The sequence below is a fragment of the Ramularia collo-cygni genome (genome assembly GCF_900074925.1).
Source record: "Ramularia collo-cygni strain URUG2 genome assembly, contig: RCC_scaffold13, whole genome shotgun sequence".
In the NCBI taxonomy this organism is placed as follows: Eukaryota; Fungi; Ascomycota; class Dothideomycetes; order Mycosphaerellales; family Mycosphaerellaceae; genus Ramularia; species Ramularia collo-cygni.
Window position 1 is genome coordinate 647,368 of NW_019716267.1, and position 20,109 is coordinate 667,476.

The following is a 20,109-nucleotide window of genomic DNA, read 5'->3' on the forward strand; positions in this document are numbered from 1 at the left end:
CCATATCACCAGAGCCAGATCCCGTTGTTCGGTGGAATATAGATATTCTTCGATCGCTACCGCCACAAAGGGCTCGAAAGGGGATGCCTCCTATCTTCAACGTAGTAATCAAATTTGTTCGTAGGAATACACCACCACTCACAGCAAATCGAACATACCAGAAATGCCCATATAAACGAGTAAAGGGATCCCTCTGCCAGATACAATGTCATCAATAACGCCATCCCCACCATCTCCAACGTATGTACGCTGTACACAAAAGGAAATATGCAGCAACGTCCCATCCCATATGTAGGACATGGCTGTTTATCCAAACGCCTGATCAATCCAGTTCTTCGGCGCGCGCATCTGTATCATGAACTGCCTGATACTATCAGGAGTCTTGGTGTCATTGCGATTAATCACATCGCCGTCACCATCCGACAAATCATCTTCGCTCTCTGTACGAGCCTCGTCAGTCGCTTACGGACTCTCTGGGGGTGTTGCAAACTCCTCACCACCTATCTCCGGCGAGAAGGGCGCTGGTTCTACAATTTGTACACTGCGGCCCGCTACCTTGGACCGTTTCGTAGGACTGAGATTTCGGTGTTCTCGCTGTCCTTCCTCCGCCGCCTCGGCGACACCATCCAGTGTCGGAGACCTGACCTGTATCTCACTTTTCTGGTCATCGTCAGGCACACCTTCGGGTGCTGTAGTGAACCTTTCCAAGGTAGGTTTTGATTCAGGTGCAGTAGTGAACCTTTCCAATGGAGGCTTGTCGTCGTCGCCTGTACTGCTTTCTCGTCCCTTGGAATTCTTCGACTCGGAATCATAGAAGACACTGCTTTCTCTTGTCGGGGCATCAGGAGCCGCCTCGTACGCCGTATCGCTTGCACTCTGTTGACCGTTGGTGTAAGATGACTGCGCCTTGTGTAATGCAGGCGCTCCAGCACGAGCAGGCTGTTTGTTCATAAAGCTTGGCTGACTGTGACCATTTTCACCGTTCGCCGCGGCTGAAGTGTCAGTTATGCCTTTTTGATCAGACCAGTATTCCAATCTCTTGACTTGCTCGTCCGCAGCGTGCACTGCCTTGAGGAGGTTGCTAGCATGACGTGCTGCTGTTTCGTGTGCCTTCTGCTTCTCTTCGTCCTCTTCGTGCTGGTGTGCGGCGAGTTCATTCTGCTCCTTGTGGACCTTGTCGTGGCGTGAGATAAGATCTCCGAGTAGCTGCCGTCGAGAGGACTGAAAGATGAACATTCCCATGATCTCCTCCATTCGCTCGCCAAGGTAGTAGAGCTCGTCTCCTCCCTCGTTGGTGAACTTCCTAACAGCCACGATCTTCTCTCTATCCACACTTGATCGCTTCAGCGCCAGGAAGAGCTCCCCGATGGTTGTAATTTCCATTTGTTCAACATCCAACACAGGCTCCCTCAATTTTGCCAGCGCCATTATTGAACCATTCTGGCCACTGAAAATCGAGGTCGGTCGCACAGTCTTGGGATGAATGGTGAAGTAGTCGGCAGTGAGCTCATGACTCTTCTCCTTGGTGCGATGGGTTGTGTCTTTTCTTTTTCGCATGCGCAGCCAGCGCCGTCTCCGYACGAAGCTGTGGAACCATGGGTGAGTGCCATGCCACGCAAATGTAGTCGCTCCCTTGCCCACGAATGCAAAGCTGTATTCCCAGCCCTCCTCGTCCACGTCGCGGCTCATGTCGACGTACCAGCCCTTCCACGCCCACTCCCAGCCCGGGTCCGGTACCTGCGCGTTGCGAATGTCGACTGCGCTCGTCCTAAACTGCGCATTCTGCCACGGCTTGGGGTCGGCTGGCAGCAAGGATTTGTTGGAGTATTTGGGGATGCCGAAGAAGAACATACCACGCTGATTTTCGTAAAGTATGTCGATGACCGTGTCCTGTTGATCGCCCTTGCCGAGAGTCCTTTTCCGGCTCACCATCCCTTTCGCCTTGCTCTGCGCCCGTTCCAGGTATCCTTTATGAACGGCCGAAGCCTCCTGTCCGACGATGGGCGAACTTGCGCCTGCCTCTGCCGCGTCGGAATCGGAGGCGTGAGCATCGTCGAAATGGTACCGCCCCTGGCCATAGCGAGCATACTTTTGCTTGTTGTATTCCTGGCGTACCGATTGCCGCACCGAGGACGAATTGTTGGTCAGTCGCTTATACAGGCCAACCTGTCCGGGCGTGGGTGGAGTATCGCTATCACCATCACCCCGTTCAGCATCTGTTTCGTGCGTGAAAGACGGCTTCTTTGACGCGGTGTGGTCGTCGAGGACGATGTGATGTTCGGCCTTGATGCGGGACGGACTGGGAATGCGGGCCAAGGATGATGTTTCAGACATTACGAATAAAATATGTAAAAGGGTAACGGTGGGGAATGTATCAAGACATGGACTGGCTATCACCTCTCTTGCAACGTAATAGGAGCCGAATCGTCGCTATGGCTGTGGCCGAACAGCACTTCCGGGATGGAGGCGATGCGCGACTTGCGGCTTGGAGAGTCCGCCGTCCGAGATGCTGTTTGTTGCTGCGCCTGTTGTGACGACGGGGTTGATGCTGGGGATGTCGAGGTGGAGCTGGTGCCGGAATCGTTTCCCACCGACATGGTTGTTGGAATCACCACATGGCCCGGGTGTGTTGTTAGCGAGCGTGCGGTTGTTCTGTACTTCAAGTGCAGTATGTCTTGGGACGTGAATGCATGCTCGGCTCCTTTCTTTCCCTTCAGAAGAAGCACAGATGAGTTCGTTCCGTCCTTGACTTCCCTGTTCCCAGCGCAGATCGTGGCGGCGGCAGGCAGTCTCAATCCGGGGAAGGACTAGCGCAGAGCGCACAGGGCAATGACGACGAACATGTGCAATGAAATCAAGTGTCATTGGCGCCGCCAAAGAGCTCTGCCAACCTCGCCTTGCTCTCTTGCTCTGTTCTTCTTCATCACCACAACAAACACTGCAAATCACCCCTCACCAACTACACACCCTACGCTCCCAGTCGTACCTCAGAAACAGCAAACATGTCCAACAGAGTCGTGGTACGTAGAGCAGAGCTCTCTTCCCAACAACGTCACTGACATACAGCTTTAGACCGTAGGCGGTGGAGCTCTCCTCGCTGGAGCTGCATACTACTTCTACCAGGCCGGTGGTGACCCAAAGGTTGCCCAGAAGAAGGTCGAGGGTATGTGAAGTGAGACTTCTACTCGATGTTGTTCAAGCTAACCACGACGATTCTCTAGCCGACGCCGCTCGAGTCAGCCATGTAAGTTCATTCTCATCGCTACCCCCCTCCATGAAGTTACATGCTAACGTATCAACCTACAGGAGGTCCGCGATCACATCCCAGGCTCCGCAAAGGAGATGAAGAAGGACGCCGAGTCTGCGGCCGCTCAGGCTCAATCCAAGTTCAACCAACTCGGCCGCGATGCAAAGGCCGAGGCAAACAAGATGGACAACAAGATTGGTCAGCTGAGCCAGGATGCTTCCAAGCAGCTCGATGCCGCTGGCAAGGAGATCAACAAGAACATTGTGAGTGACTGAGGACGAGAAGACGGAAAGCATCCATGAGACGAGACATGCATCAGCAACCACGATTGTTGCTCGTCCTTCACAATCCGCAACAAGATTCATGCTAATTACCTTGATAACAGGACAAGTTCGACAACACTGTCGAGGCGGAGGCCTCCAAGGCCAAGAGCGGTCTCTCTGGCTGGTTCGGCGGCAAGTAAACGATTCACGAAGAAACGAATGTTGAGACGGAAATAGCTTGATACCAGTAATTGCAAATCAGAGAATATGTACAGTACAGTTCACGTTGACCAGATTCACATTCTACAGTCTCGCCGTTTCTCTCATCTCTTACCTCGACTCTTAAGCCGACAAGGAAACACTCGCCGTAGCTGTATTACATCCTCGATCGCCTCTCTGCGTTGGACCAAGGTGCTGGTATTTGACGACGGCGCGGAACGACCAGTACATTGTGATCTTTTGGCGCGACACTGCCACTTGCGAGAAACACCACAACTTCACGCGCACCAAGCAAACATTGTTAATGTACCGCAAGCTCAAAGGTCTTTCGTCTGTCTGGTTGGAGTGACGAACGGGCGGATTTGTCGTTCATTGGAAACACTACCGCATCCTTGATGGTAAGAGGCATACTTTTGCTACTGATTTGCAGGTTGATTCGCCAACAACCCACAAGCGCCAGGATGTTTGAGAAGACTCTGTGAGCCTGGAATGCTCCGGTTCAGAGGGATGATGTAGGTGAGCGTGGTGCTGGCGGACCTTCTGCAATGGGTCTTCTTCTTCGAATCTTTCGCCTCACAATATGTCATTGGCTTGCCGAGGCGGAAACTTTCAGTCATCGGATGGCATGTGGCCGAGTACGACTTTCGTGTTACTCGGCGAGGGGCACCGTTTGGCTGTTCAGGACTTTCTGAATAGGTTGGTACAGGAGACAATGGATTTGGAAAATAAGTGGGAAATAAGCAGGTAAGAAACAATGCTGGAAGAAGATATCATGACATTTGAGAAAAGATTGAAAAACCTGCATCATGATGGAGATGGAGATTGCCTACCGGTCGTCAGGCGAGGTTTCATGGCTACTCCTGAGAGGCGGAGAAACCTGCGATCTTACCATGTTTCGACGGGATTCCGTATGCTCCAGACTGTTCAAGCCCCAAAACCTCGCCTCGGTGTCATAGAAAGCCCGATACGCAGTCTTACTACGATCGATTTCCCCATCCGCACGACGAGATTTGAAACTCGCCATGCCGGATAGACTAACACAGGCTTGAGCTCTGGCGCTCCTCTTCCTTTTCTCCGGTGATCCCGACATACCGCCAGCACCACTACTACTCTCACTATCAAGAGAGGTAGTGCATGGCGGGCTACTGCTCTCACCCCCAGACCAGCTGGGAGGAGACTGTCGTCGAGATTCCTCGGAGAGACTCTCCTCTTCGCATTTCCCGCACACGCTGTTAGTGGACTTTACGCCCAAGTCAACGACATCCCAACAGCCTGTAGACCGAAGGGATACATTGACCGCAGCGCGTATACAGGGCTCACCTACGAATTGCGGTCTGCCGTAGCAGCCGCATTTTGTGAAGTAAGGGGTTTCCTTGTAGCACATCTTGTCGAGGGGGGTTGTCGACCAGCGACTTTCGGTGACGAGATGTGTTGATCAAGGGCGAAGAGAAAGAGTTGATGAGACGTTCTTTGGCAACGCGCAATTGCCAATGAGAGCGAATGAGGAGGGAGTCTGGCATTGCAGGCTGCGAGGAGAAGATATACGAATGGGAATGGTGGTTTTGCACAAAGGGCTTTGTTCATTGTTGGTGAAACAATGTACTAGGCGGAACATGTCTGAATGTTAAGTTGGCAGCATTCTTTGTTGCAGAAACCTCTCGGTGGATGTTTTGCTTCACAATGCATTGTCTTTGCCGTTTTCTCTGGATACAGCGTTCTTCTATGAAGCTCTGAGACACCTCTTCGCCACGACGACCTGATCCGACAAAGACTTTATCGCCTCGATTAACTCGTTCCCCGCAGTTTCGAGCTTCTCATCGCTGCAGCCATCCAAAGCATCCATAACAAACAGCACTTTGGTCGTTTCCTCGCTCAACGCTGTTCTCGGGTCCTGCCTCCAATTCCACTTGCGGCAAGTAACACCAACATCGTCGCACCAAACAACCTCGCCAGCTTCCGGCGGCTCCTTGACCATGACGCCTCTATCCTTGAACTCAAACCTCTCATCTCCCTTTGCTCGGATTAAACGCGGCGCACCAACATATTTACTCAGATCCTCTCCACCAAGCGGAATTTGGTACTTGACCGAAATGGAATTGTAGATGTCGGTCAAGCGATTGACTCTCGGTAGACCCGCAGCTGGTTCCTTTCCCGGCGGTGTGATGCGTCGAGTGAGCGCTTCAACGCTGGGACGACACTTGTTCGGCTTCGATCCAAAGGCTTTGTGTGCTTCTCTCCAAGCCGCAACGTGARGGATCTCGGTGACTGCTTGCGTGGCTAGATTTGATCGTGCTAATTCTTCTGCTTTTGAGAGCATGGATTCGCTCAATTCATCACTGGGTCCTGAAGGTACTCCGGAGGCTGCTACTAGAAGGGCGCGATAGTCTGGACGAAGAGCGAAGACTTCTTGCGCCACGGTCGCGCGATTGAGATATTCTTGGAGCTCAAATTCTGCCATTGTGGAGTTTGCTGGTTGATTTGCCTCCACGATGATTTGGTGCTTCTGTGTTGTGTTGAACAAGTTGGTTGGCCGTATCTCTGGGATCGATAACATCACCCTTCAACGTATGTACTTGTCAACGCCTTACGCCCTTCGTGTCCTACATCCCACTAGGCGTTTCTTGGCGCAAATTAATAGTCTGGATGCTTCCATTGAGTCATCGAACATAGTGGCAGCGTCGTCAGCTAGCAGTCAAGTCTCTGCCCGACTCAGATGGCTACAAGTTTTGCTCTGCCGAGACGTCTCCATTGTTCGCCCGCACGTCGATGCGTTGACAGGCGACAGAGAGTGGCACTCTTGGCGTCTTTGCGCTTGATGCAGACTTGAGAGAGAGTTCATTTCGAAGTGAAACCCAAGCATGTGTTGGCGCACAGATGTCTTCACGAGGAAGCGCAGGCGATCGCGATTGCAGTTGGGATCTTGCGTCGATGATGTCTTGGGTGGAATTTCGCGGAAGACGTCGTAGGCATCTCAGCCTCAGACCTCCGGATTGAGTCTAGCGGCTTACTCGTATATCTCCCTCCGAGACTCTCCGTCGTCCATCTCCTCCACCGCACTTCACCCAACACCACCGGTCATTCTCGGAAATTCATCTCTTCCCGATCAGACCACACTGACATCATCCAGAATCGAATGCTTTCATACGAGTAAAATAAAGTAGCCTGGGCAAATCTAAGGTAACCATCTCTGATCCTGCCGAATCGTCGATGGACGTCTTCGTGTCCACGGAACACTCGGTACAGGGAGGAGACTAGGGTCGTGTCTCGAAGAAAAACCTGTGGGGTTGCTGCGCGGAATCTCCCAAATCGACACACTCCCTCCCAATATCAGCCTTATTGCCCAATGACCGCCATCCCCTCTCTTCAGAAGCGCGTGGATCCCTGTCAACCCGCACTTCCTCCGAAAATATGATGGATCTTGGCTCCATACAACACCATGAGATCCAGGTCTCGTCAGGAGTAATTACTCTTTCCTCACATGATTCCTACCAAGTTGACCAAATATGCAATGCTACCTGGTTAATCTTTAGCGTGGCGAACAATGTGGTCCTCCAGTATGAACAGATTACCGGTGTGTTAAGGAGCTTTGTATAAACGACTATCCCATACCCTCTACCCTCTACTCCTGCCCTGGAGACCTTCAACTTTCAAGCCTTCGGTAGGCCCCAAACCACCGAGTTTAGCTTGGTAAATACATGTTTAGGGAGCTGCATGAAACGCTACCCGCCAAACACCCCCAAGACACGCACCGATTGATCGTCTTACCGGGCTACCCTRCGAAAAAGGAAGGGAAATAACACATCATGCCGGACCGTAGAGCTACCGGCTCTCGGAAGATCCCTCACGGCAGGTACATCGTACAGTACCGCACTCCACGTGGACGTGGTCTTACCCTGGACATCTCTAGTAAAAGTATGCTATATGTGGAGGCGGAGAGTCTTGACACTTGGCCCATTAGATGGCCAACAAGGTCTGTGACACAAGTAAGCATACAACTGGTATAAGTACTCCGTAACTTCCTGTCCTGAACCTTCTGGATCTCAACACAGCAACACATCATTTTCACACCACACATCATTCACATACCATAGTCATGTACAAACTCGCAGCACTTGCCACTTTCGGGCTTCTGAGCCTCACTGCATCCGCTCTTCCWCAGGCTGCCACCGCAGATCCCGTGCCTGTATCATGCCCATTCAACGGTACCATTGGGCCGAACATTCTCGTTGCAGCAGTCGAGTACGTACAATATCTTCCATCATCCCGTAAAGACACTAACATTTGTAACAGAGTCCCTGACTCGGACAACACCACCGAGAAGGGTGCATGGATCTACGGCCGCAACTGGTGCTCAAACTACAACAAAATCACCACCGGATCCAGTAAGCAAACAGCAAGATAGAAGTGTGGGAGGCACACAGCGTGTCTCGTCATCTTCTCTCGGCCTTTGAATGTTTAAGACATTCGCTGACTTTCGTACCTTTAGACATCTGTGTTGATCGCCAACCAGACGAGACTCTCRAATTTCTGCGCATTCCCCTGTCAGACAAGTTTGGAAACTTCGACGACAACTGTTACGCCAACGTGGAGATTTCCTTCTCCGGCTGCGACTACGACCAGGCAGCAGGACAGACGAACAACAGGAACACCGTCGCAACTGTCAAGTCCAAGGATGGCCTCAGCCAGCACACTTATCAATGTGTGGATACCAGGGAGCATCGCGGCTGTGTCTACGATGGCCAACTTGCTGTCCCATCAGAGACTGAATTCACCGCGTTTTTGAAGTGTGGAATTCAGGCGGAGCCGTAGACTGGTGTTGTCTTTCTGGTATGTTCTTGAGCATGCTCGGGCTGGGTTGTTCCCAGCCGTCATCGAGGGATCGTAGTTGTCGGCAAAGTGCCCTGCTGCAATGGGAGGAACTTTGAGCCTGGATGGAAGCTTTTAAGGCGTTTGGTAGCATAAACTTGGTTTCGAAAGCCTGACCATTACTCCAAAGTCATTGCTACTTGTGCCTCCCGTCATGTCTATCCTTCTTGCTCGACTTTTGTCACGTACCTCTACACCAATTTTTGGGTGGCCTGATCTCAACTTAGCTGCTAATCAAGAGCTTGCCGGGACAAAAAGACAGTGAACTACCCCGAACGTCCATCCCATGGATACGTTCTTAACTACCTGCTTCGCTCTCACTTTAAGGAACCAGACCGAATTCCGGAGAGCACAAGAATCAATCCAAGACCCCCCATCCTTCATCCTTCAGGATTCAGGCACAGCAAGCGGGGCTCGCTGCACCTCATCTCGACCTGTATGTACATCCTTCACTGAACACTCCTGAAAATCACCCCATGGCAAAATCAAGTTTCCAGGACGGAAAAGTATCTTTCAAAATCAAATCTCGAACCGAACTGTGCGAGACATACTACAAAATCTATGGCTATCATCTCCAGACAACGCCAGTGATTGTCTTACATGGCGGTCCTGGATCAGGCCACGAGTACGTCGAGCCCTTTAGTGACCTATGGACGAAATACGAGATCCCCGTGATTCTATACGATCAGATTGGATGTGCGAGATCAACTCATCTTCGCGAGCGAAGGGACGATAGGTCTTTCTGGCAACCTAAACTATTTGTTGACGAGCTGGATAATTTGATACAGTGTCTCGGTCTCGATGAAACTGGCCATGGCTATTACATTCTAGGGCACAGTTGGGGCGRCAGTTTGGCAGTTGAATTTGCTGCGAGACAACCGATGGGATTGAGGAGGCTCATTCTTGCTGGAGCAAATGCTGCGTTTCCGTTGCTTAAACAGAGCCTATGGGAATTGCTGAAGCAACTTCCTATGGAAACTCAGAGATCTATCGAGCAGGCTGTGGAAAGACAAGACTTCTCCGGTGAGGCCTATGGAGAAGCGATCGGAACGTTCATGAGCACGTTTCTGTGTCGTGCTCGCCCATTCCCACCACCTGAACTAGCCGCTGATATGGCGAATAATGAGGACGATGACACAGTCCGCGCTACGATGTATGTATTGGCTCCTAGAACGCTTCTATTGTACAGCACTGATCTTGAGTCTTGTTAATAGGTTCGGTGCATCACCTTTTGTCCTTGACGGGTCGGTCGGAGAATGGGATGGAAGAAGCTCACTGTCGAACATCAGTGCTCCGACTCTTGTGTTCAATGGGGAATATGATACCGCACAGTATCGATCGTGAGCTCCTTTCTTCGAACAGATCACGAAGGTGAAATGGGTCACTCTCGCTGGTGCCAGCCACATGTCTCATTTGGACTCGCCTGAGATGCGAGATAAGACTATGCGGTTGTTTGCACAATTTTTGCTGCCAGGTGTAGATATCGAGCAAACTCGTTGAAGGGCAGAAGACAAAGATGATGCCCTTAGGAGTATCGATACTGGAAGCTTGTTAGCTTCTCTCTTTGTGCTGCAGTTCCTTCAATTCCGCACTCCTCTCGCTGCTTGTCTAGAATCTCGTGGCACAGGGGGCGTGTTTGCGACTTCTGAGACCTTGCAAACACCTCACTCCCATTTAAGTCGTCGTAGCTCTTATTTAACATCGAATCACATCCACATCGGTCTCAACACAGTTTCATTTCCGCGATCAGCTTCTCCTTGGAATTCCATCGTAGATACCTTCTTTGCAGCTCTCTTTCTCTTCGATCAAGATCACTTGCGATGACCGAGATGTCTTTCAGCGAGGGAAAGATGCCTGTTGGCCTGAGCCTCAGCGTACGTAAAACTCACACTGCTGTGAGCAACTTGCAAGAGATTCAGTATGCTTTGTCGGAGATTTCAGAACTAGCAGACGCTGGCGAAACCATCGACGCTGATACCCTTCGATGCATCCTGGACGACGCCGAGTACAGTGTGGGAGAGCTCGCTAGATTGTTCACCGCTGCAGACCCCATCTTCGTAAGTTCTGAACGAAGTAGGCTTGCCTCGTGTACTAATCCGCCAATAGTACAATGTTCGCCAAACCTCCAGATCAGCCGCTCTCGCACAAAAGACATTTGCTGCGACGGAATTGTTGGAAATGGTGCTTCTGAATCTAAGTCCTAGGACTCTTTTCAATGCTCAGCCCACTAGCAAGAAGTTCTTCGAGACAATCGAAGCGTCTTCGAAGCTGCAGCGGAAAATGATGCTGAATCGAAGCAACCGCGACGTATTCTCGACTTTCCTGCCTAGCGGCGGGTGGAGATGCAACATAGAAACTCTTCTCGGACTGTCATATCGGATCAGGCCCCCGGCTGTCTTTTACGAGGATGAAGAGGACACCGCTCCTTTCTACACCGGAGGAACGGACAGGGCCGATATGGACTTGTTCGTCTACGTCGATCCAGGCCAATTGCCGAGAGTGGGTGCAAGGTGCCAGAAGATTCTGCTGTGCGAACCAATCATCACGAGCATCACCGTTTTCCCGGGCTGCTGCGGTGCGATTGGAAGCTCGGAGTACCCCATTATCTGGAGGAGCGAAGAACAAGACAGCGTGCACGAGATTAGCAATCCGTCTGGTATGACTATCGGGGACATATACAAAGCTGCAAGTCTTGTGGAAGCGCACCCAGAGTGTCATTTCAGGGGCGTAACATTTCGCGGTACCATCAGTGTCCGGCGTGCTGATCCAGTCGCACGAAGGTATCTCGACATATGGGAAGCGTCACAGAGTTCCAATGAGTCTGTAGAGTTCGAGGACTTCCAAGGCCCGTTGGAAATCCCACAGGCGGAAGATGGGACCGTGAATGAGCGTGATGAGGCAGACAGTGAGGCAGAAAACGAAACGCTCAAGGCAGCAGATGAGCTGTATGACGAATTGACCGAGCCATGACGTTGGTTAGTCGTAATTGTTGCAGTGCGGGTGTTGAGTGCGAGTTCGGACGAGAAAATGGAAGCAGTAGTGATGATCAGCCAAGTATTACGATTCGAGTGGCCGCAGGCTAATAGCTCGCACTACATGTAGCGGATGCGTCCCTTCATACATCTCCGCTTGTAAGGGGTGCGAATTCTGATAGGTGCTATTGATAGTGAGAGATGCGTGCATCACTGCATCCCAATCACAATCATGTAAAAGCGGACACAGTGTACCAACGTTAGGTCCGCGACATCGGCGAGTTCGGACCATCGAACGCGCTTCTCGGCGTAAGCGTTCCAGATGTGCGCGAGTGGTAAAAGCATCCAGACATGACTGTTGACGGCGGGCTTTACATGGCCGTTCAGTGCGTTGCTTGTACGGCGAGAGGCGTTTTCAGCTATCCAGCATAATGAGTACTGGAATGAAAAGCCGAAGCAGCGACTGGTTGACCACATGTCCCCTGCTCGACTGCAATCGCATTTGTAGGCGTGTCGTGTCGCGTAATAGTGGCTAGAAGAAGCTAGGTGCTCAGGTCAGGGAGGCGGGCGGATCAGAAGAATCGCGCGAAGAGCGTCGTGAAGATCACGCGCGCTGCGATGAAGGAGTCGGGCTGTGCTCGTCAGTGTGAAGGGAGTAGGTGGGAGTGATGACAGGCTAAAGAAGTATCAGCATCAATTCATGGTTTGGCGCGCTGGCGCTGGCATGGGTACTCACTTGAGCAGTTGCAGTAATACCTGCCGACACGTGTCGGCGGTTTGATTCGTTTTCTCCAGAAAAGGTCAAGCTGGCTTCCAGGAGGATGCTTCCTAGCATATGAGATCCGAAACGAMGGACGACTCATTCCATCGCAAGAGAATCCCGAGCACCATCATGCCATACCATGCCAGACGGCTTAGTCTCGCTCCTTGTCATCCTCGTCGTCGCGTCCACGCCTCTCGCCCGGGCTACGACTCCGCTGACGACCGCCTTTACGTCCGCTCTTAGGGCCCGCTTGTCCCTTGGAGGGCGGAGGCCGCACAAAGGCAAAGTCCACCCCAATCGTTTGTTCCAACAACTTCTCCCCGTTCGCGCCCTCGATGGCAGCCTTGGCTTCGGACAAGGTTGGATACTCGATCAGCACATATCCCTGCATCACACCACATTAGTCCTGCAAGCCCACAAGCCATTGATTGATCTCCAATCCAACCCACCTTGACGTAACCCGTCCGCCGATCCAAATTCAAATGGAGGTTCTTGATCTCGCCGTATTCCCCGAAGAGATCCTGAATGTCTTCTTCGGACGCCTCTTCGTGCACGTTGGTGACGATGATGATCCACCCCTCGATACTGCGCACCGCAACTGCGTTTTGTGCCGTCTTGGTGTCGCTGTAGCCCGATGTACTCTTGTTCTTCCCATCCTCGACCTCGGCCTGTTGCGAGGGAGAGGCAGGCGCATCTTCCATTTCGGCGTCGGCCATGTTGGGCGATATGTCGGAATGTGTTGGAGGAGGAGTAATTCGTGGGGTGGATTGATCAATGATCAGGCGTTCATGATGTTCAAACACATGGAAGCGCGGTCGTGTTGTCAGCTGCGAGTTTAGCCGGTCGTCGATGATCGGCCCGTTGCCAAGCTCCGGCCTCTCGAGCAAATCTTCGCCTCGACTTCACCTACTTTCATCTCTTCTCTCCATTACCCACAACTCCAACGCGAGACCCTTCACATGCTCTGCTAACTCTCCTCTGCTTTTCATATGACCGGCAGATTGAGATGATGCTGTAATGGCCGGGCGGGACGACGACATGAGGCACACATTTGGCCTCTAACAACATACGATATTGTGATGAAGGAGTTCTAACCAACGCCCCTCTCACGACCTCTCATTCGCAACCCGACAACACCAGCTACTCGCCTCCCTCGGGAGATTCCACGAGGTCTGTTCCTTTCACGAGGAGCGGAGCGGCCCTTCTGAACGCGTCTTGCTGGATGGAGATCGCTGTGAGCTGGCCGAGTCAACCGCAAGCAATCACCGCAAGGTGTGCGTGCGCGGCCACATCGGTGTTGCCAGACTAATTCTACCAACGGACCTTCATAGTTCATACTGCCTTCCCACTGGGATCTCCAGGGAAGTGTGACTCCTTGCGTGCCGACATTTCTTGCTGTTCAGCATGGCTAATTCAGCCGGACCGACCAGGCAATTGGTACGTATACTCCTGGCGATACTCCCCCTCTCACTGCTCTGATGACACCAATCGTTACCCTGAACTCAAACCAACTGATGCTTTCAATTCAATATACCAATTGTTCCTACTGATCACGCAATTCACACCCTCACTTTGCCTCGACTTCCTTTCTCGCATGGAACTACGGCTAATGCATTGCTCACATAGGTACCCTCGCCGTCCAAGCGACTTCCCGATTCTTCTCAGCGATTTAATGACACATTCGCGTCTCTTTCACGATTTTCTGATCGTGCATCTCATGCAGCGTCGCAGGCGTCTCACCTAGATCGAGTACATGGCCCTGTCGTTTCGAACAGTTTTGCTGACCCATGCTATTTGGAATCAGTCAAAGGTAAGCTGACCCTGGTCCCACAACCCCATAACATGATTATACGCTCAGAAAACATGCATGGCTTTCAGAGCGCCTTGACCGGCGCATCCATGGTGAGGCACAGCAACCTCTATGATTACCCTCACATTACACACTGTCTTCAACTTAAAACTCTCGTCGCACAATGGCTAACACTTTGTCGCAGCTTATCATCCAGTTAAAGTAAATGCTTCGAACGAAATCCCTCGTGATTTGCCTCCTGAAGTCTACTGTGTTCCTCGCAATCTCTGTCATAGCACACTGCCTAGTCTTTATAGCAACGAAACCGATGGTGCCTTCCTGCGAAAGGGAACGAAATTCAACCTCCGCTTCCCTCCTTTATCCCTCGATGTACCAATTCCAGCAGTCGAATTGCATTCTTTCAGGCAATATTCACACTGTACCCAGACACGTTGAACACTGCATTCGTCCCGGTGAAGGGTTCCGTGCCAGCGCCCGTGCTGATCAGATATTGACTCTGGTCCAAGCCCTGCTTGGTGACAAGATAATCAACGAACGCTTTCAAATCGCCGCTGAAATTGGCGATCTCGCTCTTCGGAACGAAGGAAAAGACAGTCATCTGTCCGTTCGGACCTTTGAACAAGCTGAACTCATGTCCGACAAGAGTTACAGTGGCAATAGCAGTTGGCTTTCCATCCGCTCCCTGGTAGTCACGATGTCAGCATCTTCGAGTTTCCAAACGATTGTCAACAAAACCAACATAGGCGGAAGAAATCGGGCCTGCTCCTCCGATTGCAGCAAGCCAGATCATGATCTCGAACTCTTCCTCCCCAGCCGCTGTCGAAGAGGTGAACAAGTCGTACGCCACATTAGCGACCACATCCGCGCCGCCGTACTTCCAAGCCCAGCTTGATTCGATCGAAGCAATCTCAGACAGACGCTTAGCAGCGGCGGTTACGACGACATTCGGATACGCCTTCACGACGTTCGCGGCGCCTGCCCACGACCATCTGGTCATGCCATTAGTGCCGCGTCATCTGCGAATCAGATTCAAAACTTACGAGGCGGACCATGCGACGCTTTTGCCGCTCAAACTCTCTACGCTGAAGCAACCGCTTCCGGATGTCGCTGAGTCCTGGCCCCAGAGGTTGTTGTAGACGGTGTATGTGCCCGTTACAACGCTATCCTGATAAGCAGAACGAAGTCAGCGAAATCCGACATATATTGTTGGACGAAGGTTTCTGTCTACCCATTGGCCGCAAGAGTTTGCTCGCTCGCTGAGCGTCTTGCTTGGTGCTGCAGCGACGAGGCCAGTGATTGCTAGGAGGGAGGTCGTGAACTTCATGCTGAAATGAGTGGAAAGAGGAGGTGCAAGAGGCGTGTCGAGCGCCGAAGCAATGTTTATCAAAGCTTCCTCCTATGTACTTCAGACCAAGATCCAGTCTTATCGTATCCTCAAGCATCTCGGCGAATAGGGGTGGAGTTCGTGGCCTAGGGGGGTACGGCTAAGCATGGTTCTCGGCCAATCCAGTTGAGAGCAACATGCGAAGGACACCGGTCCGCTTGCTGGTGGATTCCACTCGCATGCATGGAGAACCTGTGTGGAGTGAATATTTGGAGTGACTTTACCTGAAACACACCAGGCATGAAATAGATTGACCACGCCCATGGGTCCTCGAGACGAATCTCAAGGGGAGCTTCTCATGAACATACAGACGTACTTGATTCATTCTGGCATTTTTTACATCGATCAGACAAGATGGGACAAGTACCCAGGATTCTCATATAGAGCCATATCTCAGCGCACATGCAGCATTACCTAGGTAGTTGGTCTTTCGAAGCAATTACTTCGCATGGCAAGGCGGCGAAATATCAAGCTCTGGATCGAAGCTTAATCAATATCTTGGCCTGGCTTAATCAAATAAATTTACCAACCTTTCCACATCGGGAAAATTCCAAGTTACCTGAGCATCACAACATCATCATCACAACTGAGATTTCAAACGTCGGCCGCCACCTTCTCTGCAACAACACACTCTGTGTTGGAAAAGGGAGAACACACCATGGCACATACTCACGACGAGCGTAGACCGCTCCTGCAGTCGAACWGACATCCCAGCCATCAGGAGAATCATCATGGCGAAGAACGAACCGTGGAATTCGGCAAACAGGACAAGGACGATCCTCATCAATGGTCTCTAACCTGGAAATACCTACAGACCTTTCAAGTCTTCATGGTGGCGTTCGCATGCCCAATGGGAGGTGCCATTTTCGCTCCGGCGATGGAAGACATCACGAACTCCTTTGCATGTCCCAAAGAAACTGTCCTGTACGCCCAGACTGGGTTTGTTGTTATGCTAGGCATCGCACCGCTGTTTCATGCGCCCATGTCCGAGACTTTTGGCAGAAGGCCGATTTACCTGATCAATCTCGCCATGTACACCTTGCTTCAAATTGCGACAGCTTTGTCGCCCAATGTGGCCAGCTTCATTGCTTTTCGGACACTGTCGGGTGTATTTGGAAGCTTTGGCGTTGCGAACGGTGGTGGAACAATCAGCGACATGTTCGACACGAGAGAACGTGCGCAAGTACTAGGCGTCTACTTGATTGCTCCTCTCATCGCTCCACCGATAGGTCCTCTGATTGGAGGTCTGATTGTTGGTGGGAATCTGCACTGGCGTGTAATCTTCTGGTTCTCTACTGCCTTGGCTGGATGTGTGACGATTGGATGCTTTTTCTTTCTACACGAGACTAGAGGGCCTACAATACTACAACAACGCAAGGCCAGTCTGGAGAAACAGCACCCGGAAACAAAATGGCACGTTGAAGGAGTGAACGATCAGCCAATTTTCAAAAAGATCGCAGGCAACAGCACTCGCGCCGTTCGCATTCTAACGACCCAGCCTATTGTCCTTACAATGTCCTTCTACCAGGCTTTGATCTTCAGCTCGATGTACACTTTGTACTCACAATACAGCACGATCTGGTCTGCGCCGCCTTACAACTTTAGCAAATGGGAAGTTGGGCTTGCCTATCTTGGGCCCGCGACTGGATTCATCTTCACTTCATTCTTCATCGTGCTGTTCATCGACCGACTCTATGATTGGCTCGCGAATCGCAATGGAGATGATGGCCAGCCCGAATATCGGCTACCCATGGCCAATATAGGAGCAGTGCTCCTGCCAATCTCCTTGTTTTGGTTTGGCTGGGCTGTTGAGAAGAAGCTCGACTGGCCTGTTCCACTCGCTGCCACTCTATTCTTCGGTGCCTCACAAGTCAGCATCTTCAACACAGTCCAGACGTACTACATTGATGCTTTCACCGCGAATGCAGCATCAGCACTCGCAGCTGGTGCTTTCCTTCGCAGCATCATCGGAGGTGTCGTTCCACTCTTTGTGGGTGGTATGTTTGACAAGTAAGTGGCTCGAGAGGCAAACCACACGCTGTATGTTTTCAATGCTGACTATGACTGCAGGATAGGATACGGACTCGGCATGAGCGTCTTCGGTATCATCAGCTTGGTCTTAATGCCGGCTCCATTGCTGTTCTACTGGACCGGTCGCCGTTTACGAGAGAAGTTCCCGTTCAAAGGATGATTATACTATCGTGATCTCATGAGGCAGATACGTTTATGATTACAGGACCGGTGGATAGCTCCATCGAGGATCATCGCCCTCGGGACAGAGTCACGACCAGCTGCATTGCTCCAGAACTGCTCATTTCGATGCTGACGTTCTCGGGAATGTGCCATCAGTAGAAAGGGAAGCCTGGAGATTCACCTGCAGAGCTCCGACGAATAACAAACATCGACAGGCGTACGGCACGTATGCAAGCTCAAACAGAAGAGCTAGGGAGGTCGGGACGCGTCCGTTGCGCGATATCACGTGCGCCGGAAATAGTGATTACAATACCTTAGTGCCCTCACCAAGTCGAAGTGCTCCGTGCTCCATCTTTACATCTTCACTCACCACCATCAACAGTTGACGGTGAGCAGTAGCCAATGTGTGCCAAAAGCAGCTTTTGCCGCAATGACATTCGTCTTACCTGTGCCGATGCATTTGCACATCATAGCAGCCTCGGGCAACAAACTTGGAGATCGCGGGGCTGACAACCGAGGGCATCATATACATTTATGCCTATTTCCGAAACCATAGACCTTTACGACATCATCTCTCCCGGCCATTCCATCAATTGATCACTATTCCTTACTGTCCAATCCAAAATAGAAAGAACTAAAGCAGTCATGGAGATTCAGAAGCCACAGTCGAACGCCTACGTGCTCGGCGYGGGTATGACAAAGTTCATCAAGCCGCGACAGCAACGATCTTACGTAGAGATGGGCTTTGAGGCTGGCGCGAAAGCTATGCTCGATGCCCAAATCAACTACGATGATGTACAACTTGGAGTTGGATGCTTCTGCTACGTGAGTATCGATTCAACTCCAGTATTTTTAAGATGCTGACCTGCGGTTCAGGGCGACACAACTAGTGCTCAACGTGTGTTTTACCAGTTTGGAATGACTGGAATTCCAATCTACAATACCAACAATGCCTGCGCTACTGGATCGACAGGACTTCACATGGCTAGAACTCTGGTTCGATCGGGTGCTGCGGATTGTGTTATGGTCATTGGCTTTGAACAGATGCAGCCTGGCTCAATCAAGAGCGGTTACTCTGACCGACCCAGTCCAATGCAACTGGCCACTGAAATGATGGAGAATGAATTTGGCAAGCACGAGAGTCCCCGAAACGCTCAGTACTTTGCCAACGCAGGACGTGAATACATGGAGAAGTTCGTACATCAACCCCGTTTGACGGCTCCTCGTATCATTCTAACATTGTACATCAGGTATGGCGCCAAAGCTGAAGACTTTGCTGAGATTGGAAGAATCAGCCACGAGCATTCCACCAGAAACCCATACGCACAGTTCCAGCAGGAATACACCCTCAAGGAGATTATGGATTCTACCATGATCCATGCACCAGTGACCAAGCTTCAATGCAGCCCTACAAGTGACGGAGCCGGAGCCGCAGTCATTGTGTCTGAACGATTTCTCAATGCCCGCGCACACTTGAAGAGCCAAGCCATTCTTATGGCTGGCCAGCAGCTCCAGACTGACGACCCTTCACTGTTTAGCATGGTGAGTTTGCTTAGCGACGCTAATACATGTAGTCATGCTGACAGATGTCGACCTAGTCCGCTATGGATCTCTGCGGGTTTGGCATGTCCAAGAACGCTTCCCAGATGGCCTACAAAGAGGCTGGAGTCACCCCCAAGGACATTGCCGTCTGCGAGTTGCATGACTGCTTCTCCGCAAACGAGCTCATTCTGCTAGAGGGTCTCGGATTCTGTGAGAAAGGCAAGGCTCATGAGATGGTTAGGAACGGCGACATCACATACGGTGGCAAGGGCCCTATCATCAATCCATCAGGAGGCCTCCAATCAAAAGGACATCCCCTGGGCGCCACCGGACTTGCACAATGTGCAGAACTCTGCTGGCAACTTCGTGGCTGGACAGGCCCTCGACACGTCGATGCCAAAGTAGCCCTTCAGCACAACCTCGGACTTGGTGGTTGTGTCGTCATCAACGTGTACAAGCGTGCCGATGGCAAGGCCAACAAAAAACTCACGAATGAGGAAGCCATCAAGGGAACCAATTGGAGCTACAACCCGGCCATCGAGGCCAAGACGCCTTCCATGGATGAAATCCAGAAGGTTCGCAGCAAGAAGTTTGCAGTGCAATACGCTTTGGGTGATACGCCGGAGAAGATTCAGTCGAGACTGTAAGCTATAATCTAGGATGATCAGTAGCTCGAATGCATCGACATGGACTCGAGCCGCGCACATTGTTTTCTGTTGCGTTGTTACATCCGTAGCGCTGGGTCGGGCTAGCTTGTCATAACCCTGTGAAGATCTGTTGGCCATCAGGGTAGGCCTGGGTGGCGCGGCATGTGGGTCTACTTTTCTTTCTGTTTCGTTTGCCTGTGCGC

At 51.5% G+C, this 20,109-nt stretch overlaps 10 protein-coding genes; 6 read left to right on the forward strand and 4 right to left on the reverse strand.

Moving 5' to 3' along the window:
• Nucleotides 1–306: 306 nt before the first annotated feature.
• On the reverse strand, nt 307–2,334 carry RCC_08170 (uncharacterized protein; the record flags this gene model as incomplete). XM_023773422.1 has 2 exons in its annotated part: nt 307–440; nt 498–2,334. The coding sequence occupies 2 exons, from the start codon at nt 2,332–2,334 to the stop codon at nt 307–309; spliced, it is 1,971 nt and encodes a 656-aa protein (XP_023629190.1).
• Nucleotides 2,335–3,002: 668 nt separating this feature from the next.
• Nucleotides 3,003–3,710, forward strand: RCC_08171 (uncharacterized protein; the record flags this gene model as incomplete). XM_023773423.1 has 5 exons in its annotated part: nt 3,003–3,020; nt 3,073–3,163; nt 3,222–3,244; nt 3,307–3,510; nt 3,633–3,710. The coding sequence occupies 5 exons, from the start codon at nt 3,003–3,005 to the stop codon at nt 3,708–3,710; spliced, it is 414 nt and encodes a 137-aa protein (XP_023629191.1).
• A 1,739-nt stretch (nt 3,711–5,449) lies between these two features.
• Nucleotides 5,450–6,187, reverse strand: RCC_08172 (uncharacterized protein; the record flags this gene model as incomplete). Its single annotated transcript, XM_023773424.1, has 1 exon — nt 5,450–6,187. The coding sequence occupies one exon, from the start codon at nt 6,185–6,187 to the stop codon at nt 5,450–5,452; it is 738 nt and encodes a 245-aa protein (XP_023629192.1).
• A 1,635-nt stretch (nt 6,188–7,822) lies between these two features.
• Nucleotides 7,823–8,538, forward strand: RCC_08173 (uncharacterized protein; the record flags this gene model as incomplete). XM_023773425.1 has 3 exons in its annotated part: nt 7,823–7,968; nt 8,020–8,111; nt 8,216–8,538. The coding sequence occupies 3 exons, from the start codon at nt 7,823–7,825 to the stop codon at nt 8,536–8,538; spliced, it is 561 nt and encodes a 186-aa protein (XP_023629193.1).
• Nucleotides 8,539–9,071: 533 nt separating this feature from the next.
• On the forward strand, nt 9,072–9,939 carry RCC_08174 (related to proline iminopeptidase; the record flags this gene model as incomplete). XM_023773426.1 has 2 exons in its annotated part: nt 9,072–9,748; nt 9,810–9,939. 2 exons carry the CDS (start codon nt 9,072–9,074, stop codon nt 9,937–9,939), a joined length of 807 nt encoding a protein of 268 aa, XP_023629194.1.
• A 506-nt stretch (nt 9,940–10,445) lies between these two features.
• RCC_08175 (uncharacterized protein) lies at nt 10,446–11,565 on the forward strand (the record flags this gene model as incomplete). XM_023773427.1 has 2 exons in its annotated part: nt 10,446–10,652; nt 10,702–11,565. 2 exons carry the CDS (start codon nt 10,446–10,448, stop codon nt 11,563–11,565), a joined length of 1,071 nt encoding a protein of 356 aa, XP_023629195.1.
• Nucleotides 11,566–12,481: 916 nt separating this feature from the next.
• On the reverse strand, nt 12,482–13,046 carry RCC_08176 (related to RNA-binding protein Y14; the record flags this gene model as incomplete). XM_023773428.1 has 2 exons in its annotated part: nt 12,482–12,715; nt 12,780–13,046. 2 exons carry the CDS (start codon nt 13,044–13,046, stop codon nt 12,482–12,484), a joined length of 501 nt encoding a protein of 166 aa, XP_023629196.1.
• Nucleotides 13,047–14,540: 1,494 nt separating this feature from the next.
• On the reverse strand, nt 14,541–15,464 carry RCC_08177 (related to Probable xyloglucan-specific endo-beta-1,4-glucanase A; the record flags this gene model as incomplete). XM_023773429.1 has 4 exons in its annotated part: nt 14,541–14,822; nt 14,880–15,129; nt 15,181–15,305; nt 15,369–15,464. 4 exons carry the CDS (start codon nt 15,462–15,464, stop codon nt 14,541–14,543), a joined length of 753 nt encoding a protein of 250 aa, XP_023629197.1.
• Nucleotides 15,465–16,182: 718 nt separating this feature from the next.
• On the forward strand, nt 16,183–17,715 carry RCC_08178 (related to multidrug resistant protein; the record flags this gene model as incomplete). XM_023773430.1 has 2 exons in its annotated part: nt 16,183–17,534; nt 17,595–17,715. The coding sequence occupies 2 exons, from the start codon at nt 16,183–16,185 to the stop codon at nt 17,713–17,715; spliced, it is 1,473 nt and encodes a 490-aa protein (XP_023629198.1).
• Nucleotides 17,716–18,362: 647 nt separating this feature from the next.
• On the forward strand, nt 18,363–19,906 carry RCC_08179 (probable acetyl-CoA acetyltransferase; the record flags this gene model as incomplete). XM_023773431.1 has 4 exons in its annotated part: nt 18,363–18,542; nt 18,594–18,910; nt 18,968–19,259; nt 19,316–19,906. The coding sequence occupies 4 exons, from the start codon at nt 18,363–18,365 to the stop codon at nt 19,904–19,906; spliced, it is 1,380 nt and encodes a 459-aa protein (XP_023629199.1).
• Nucleotides 19,907–20,109: the final 203 nt, after the last annotated feature.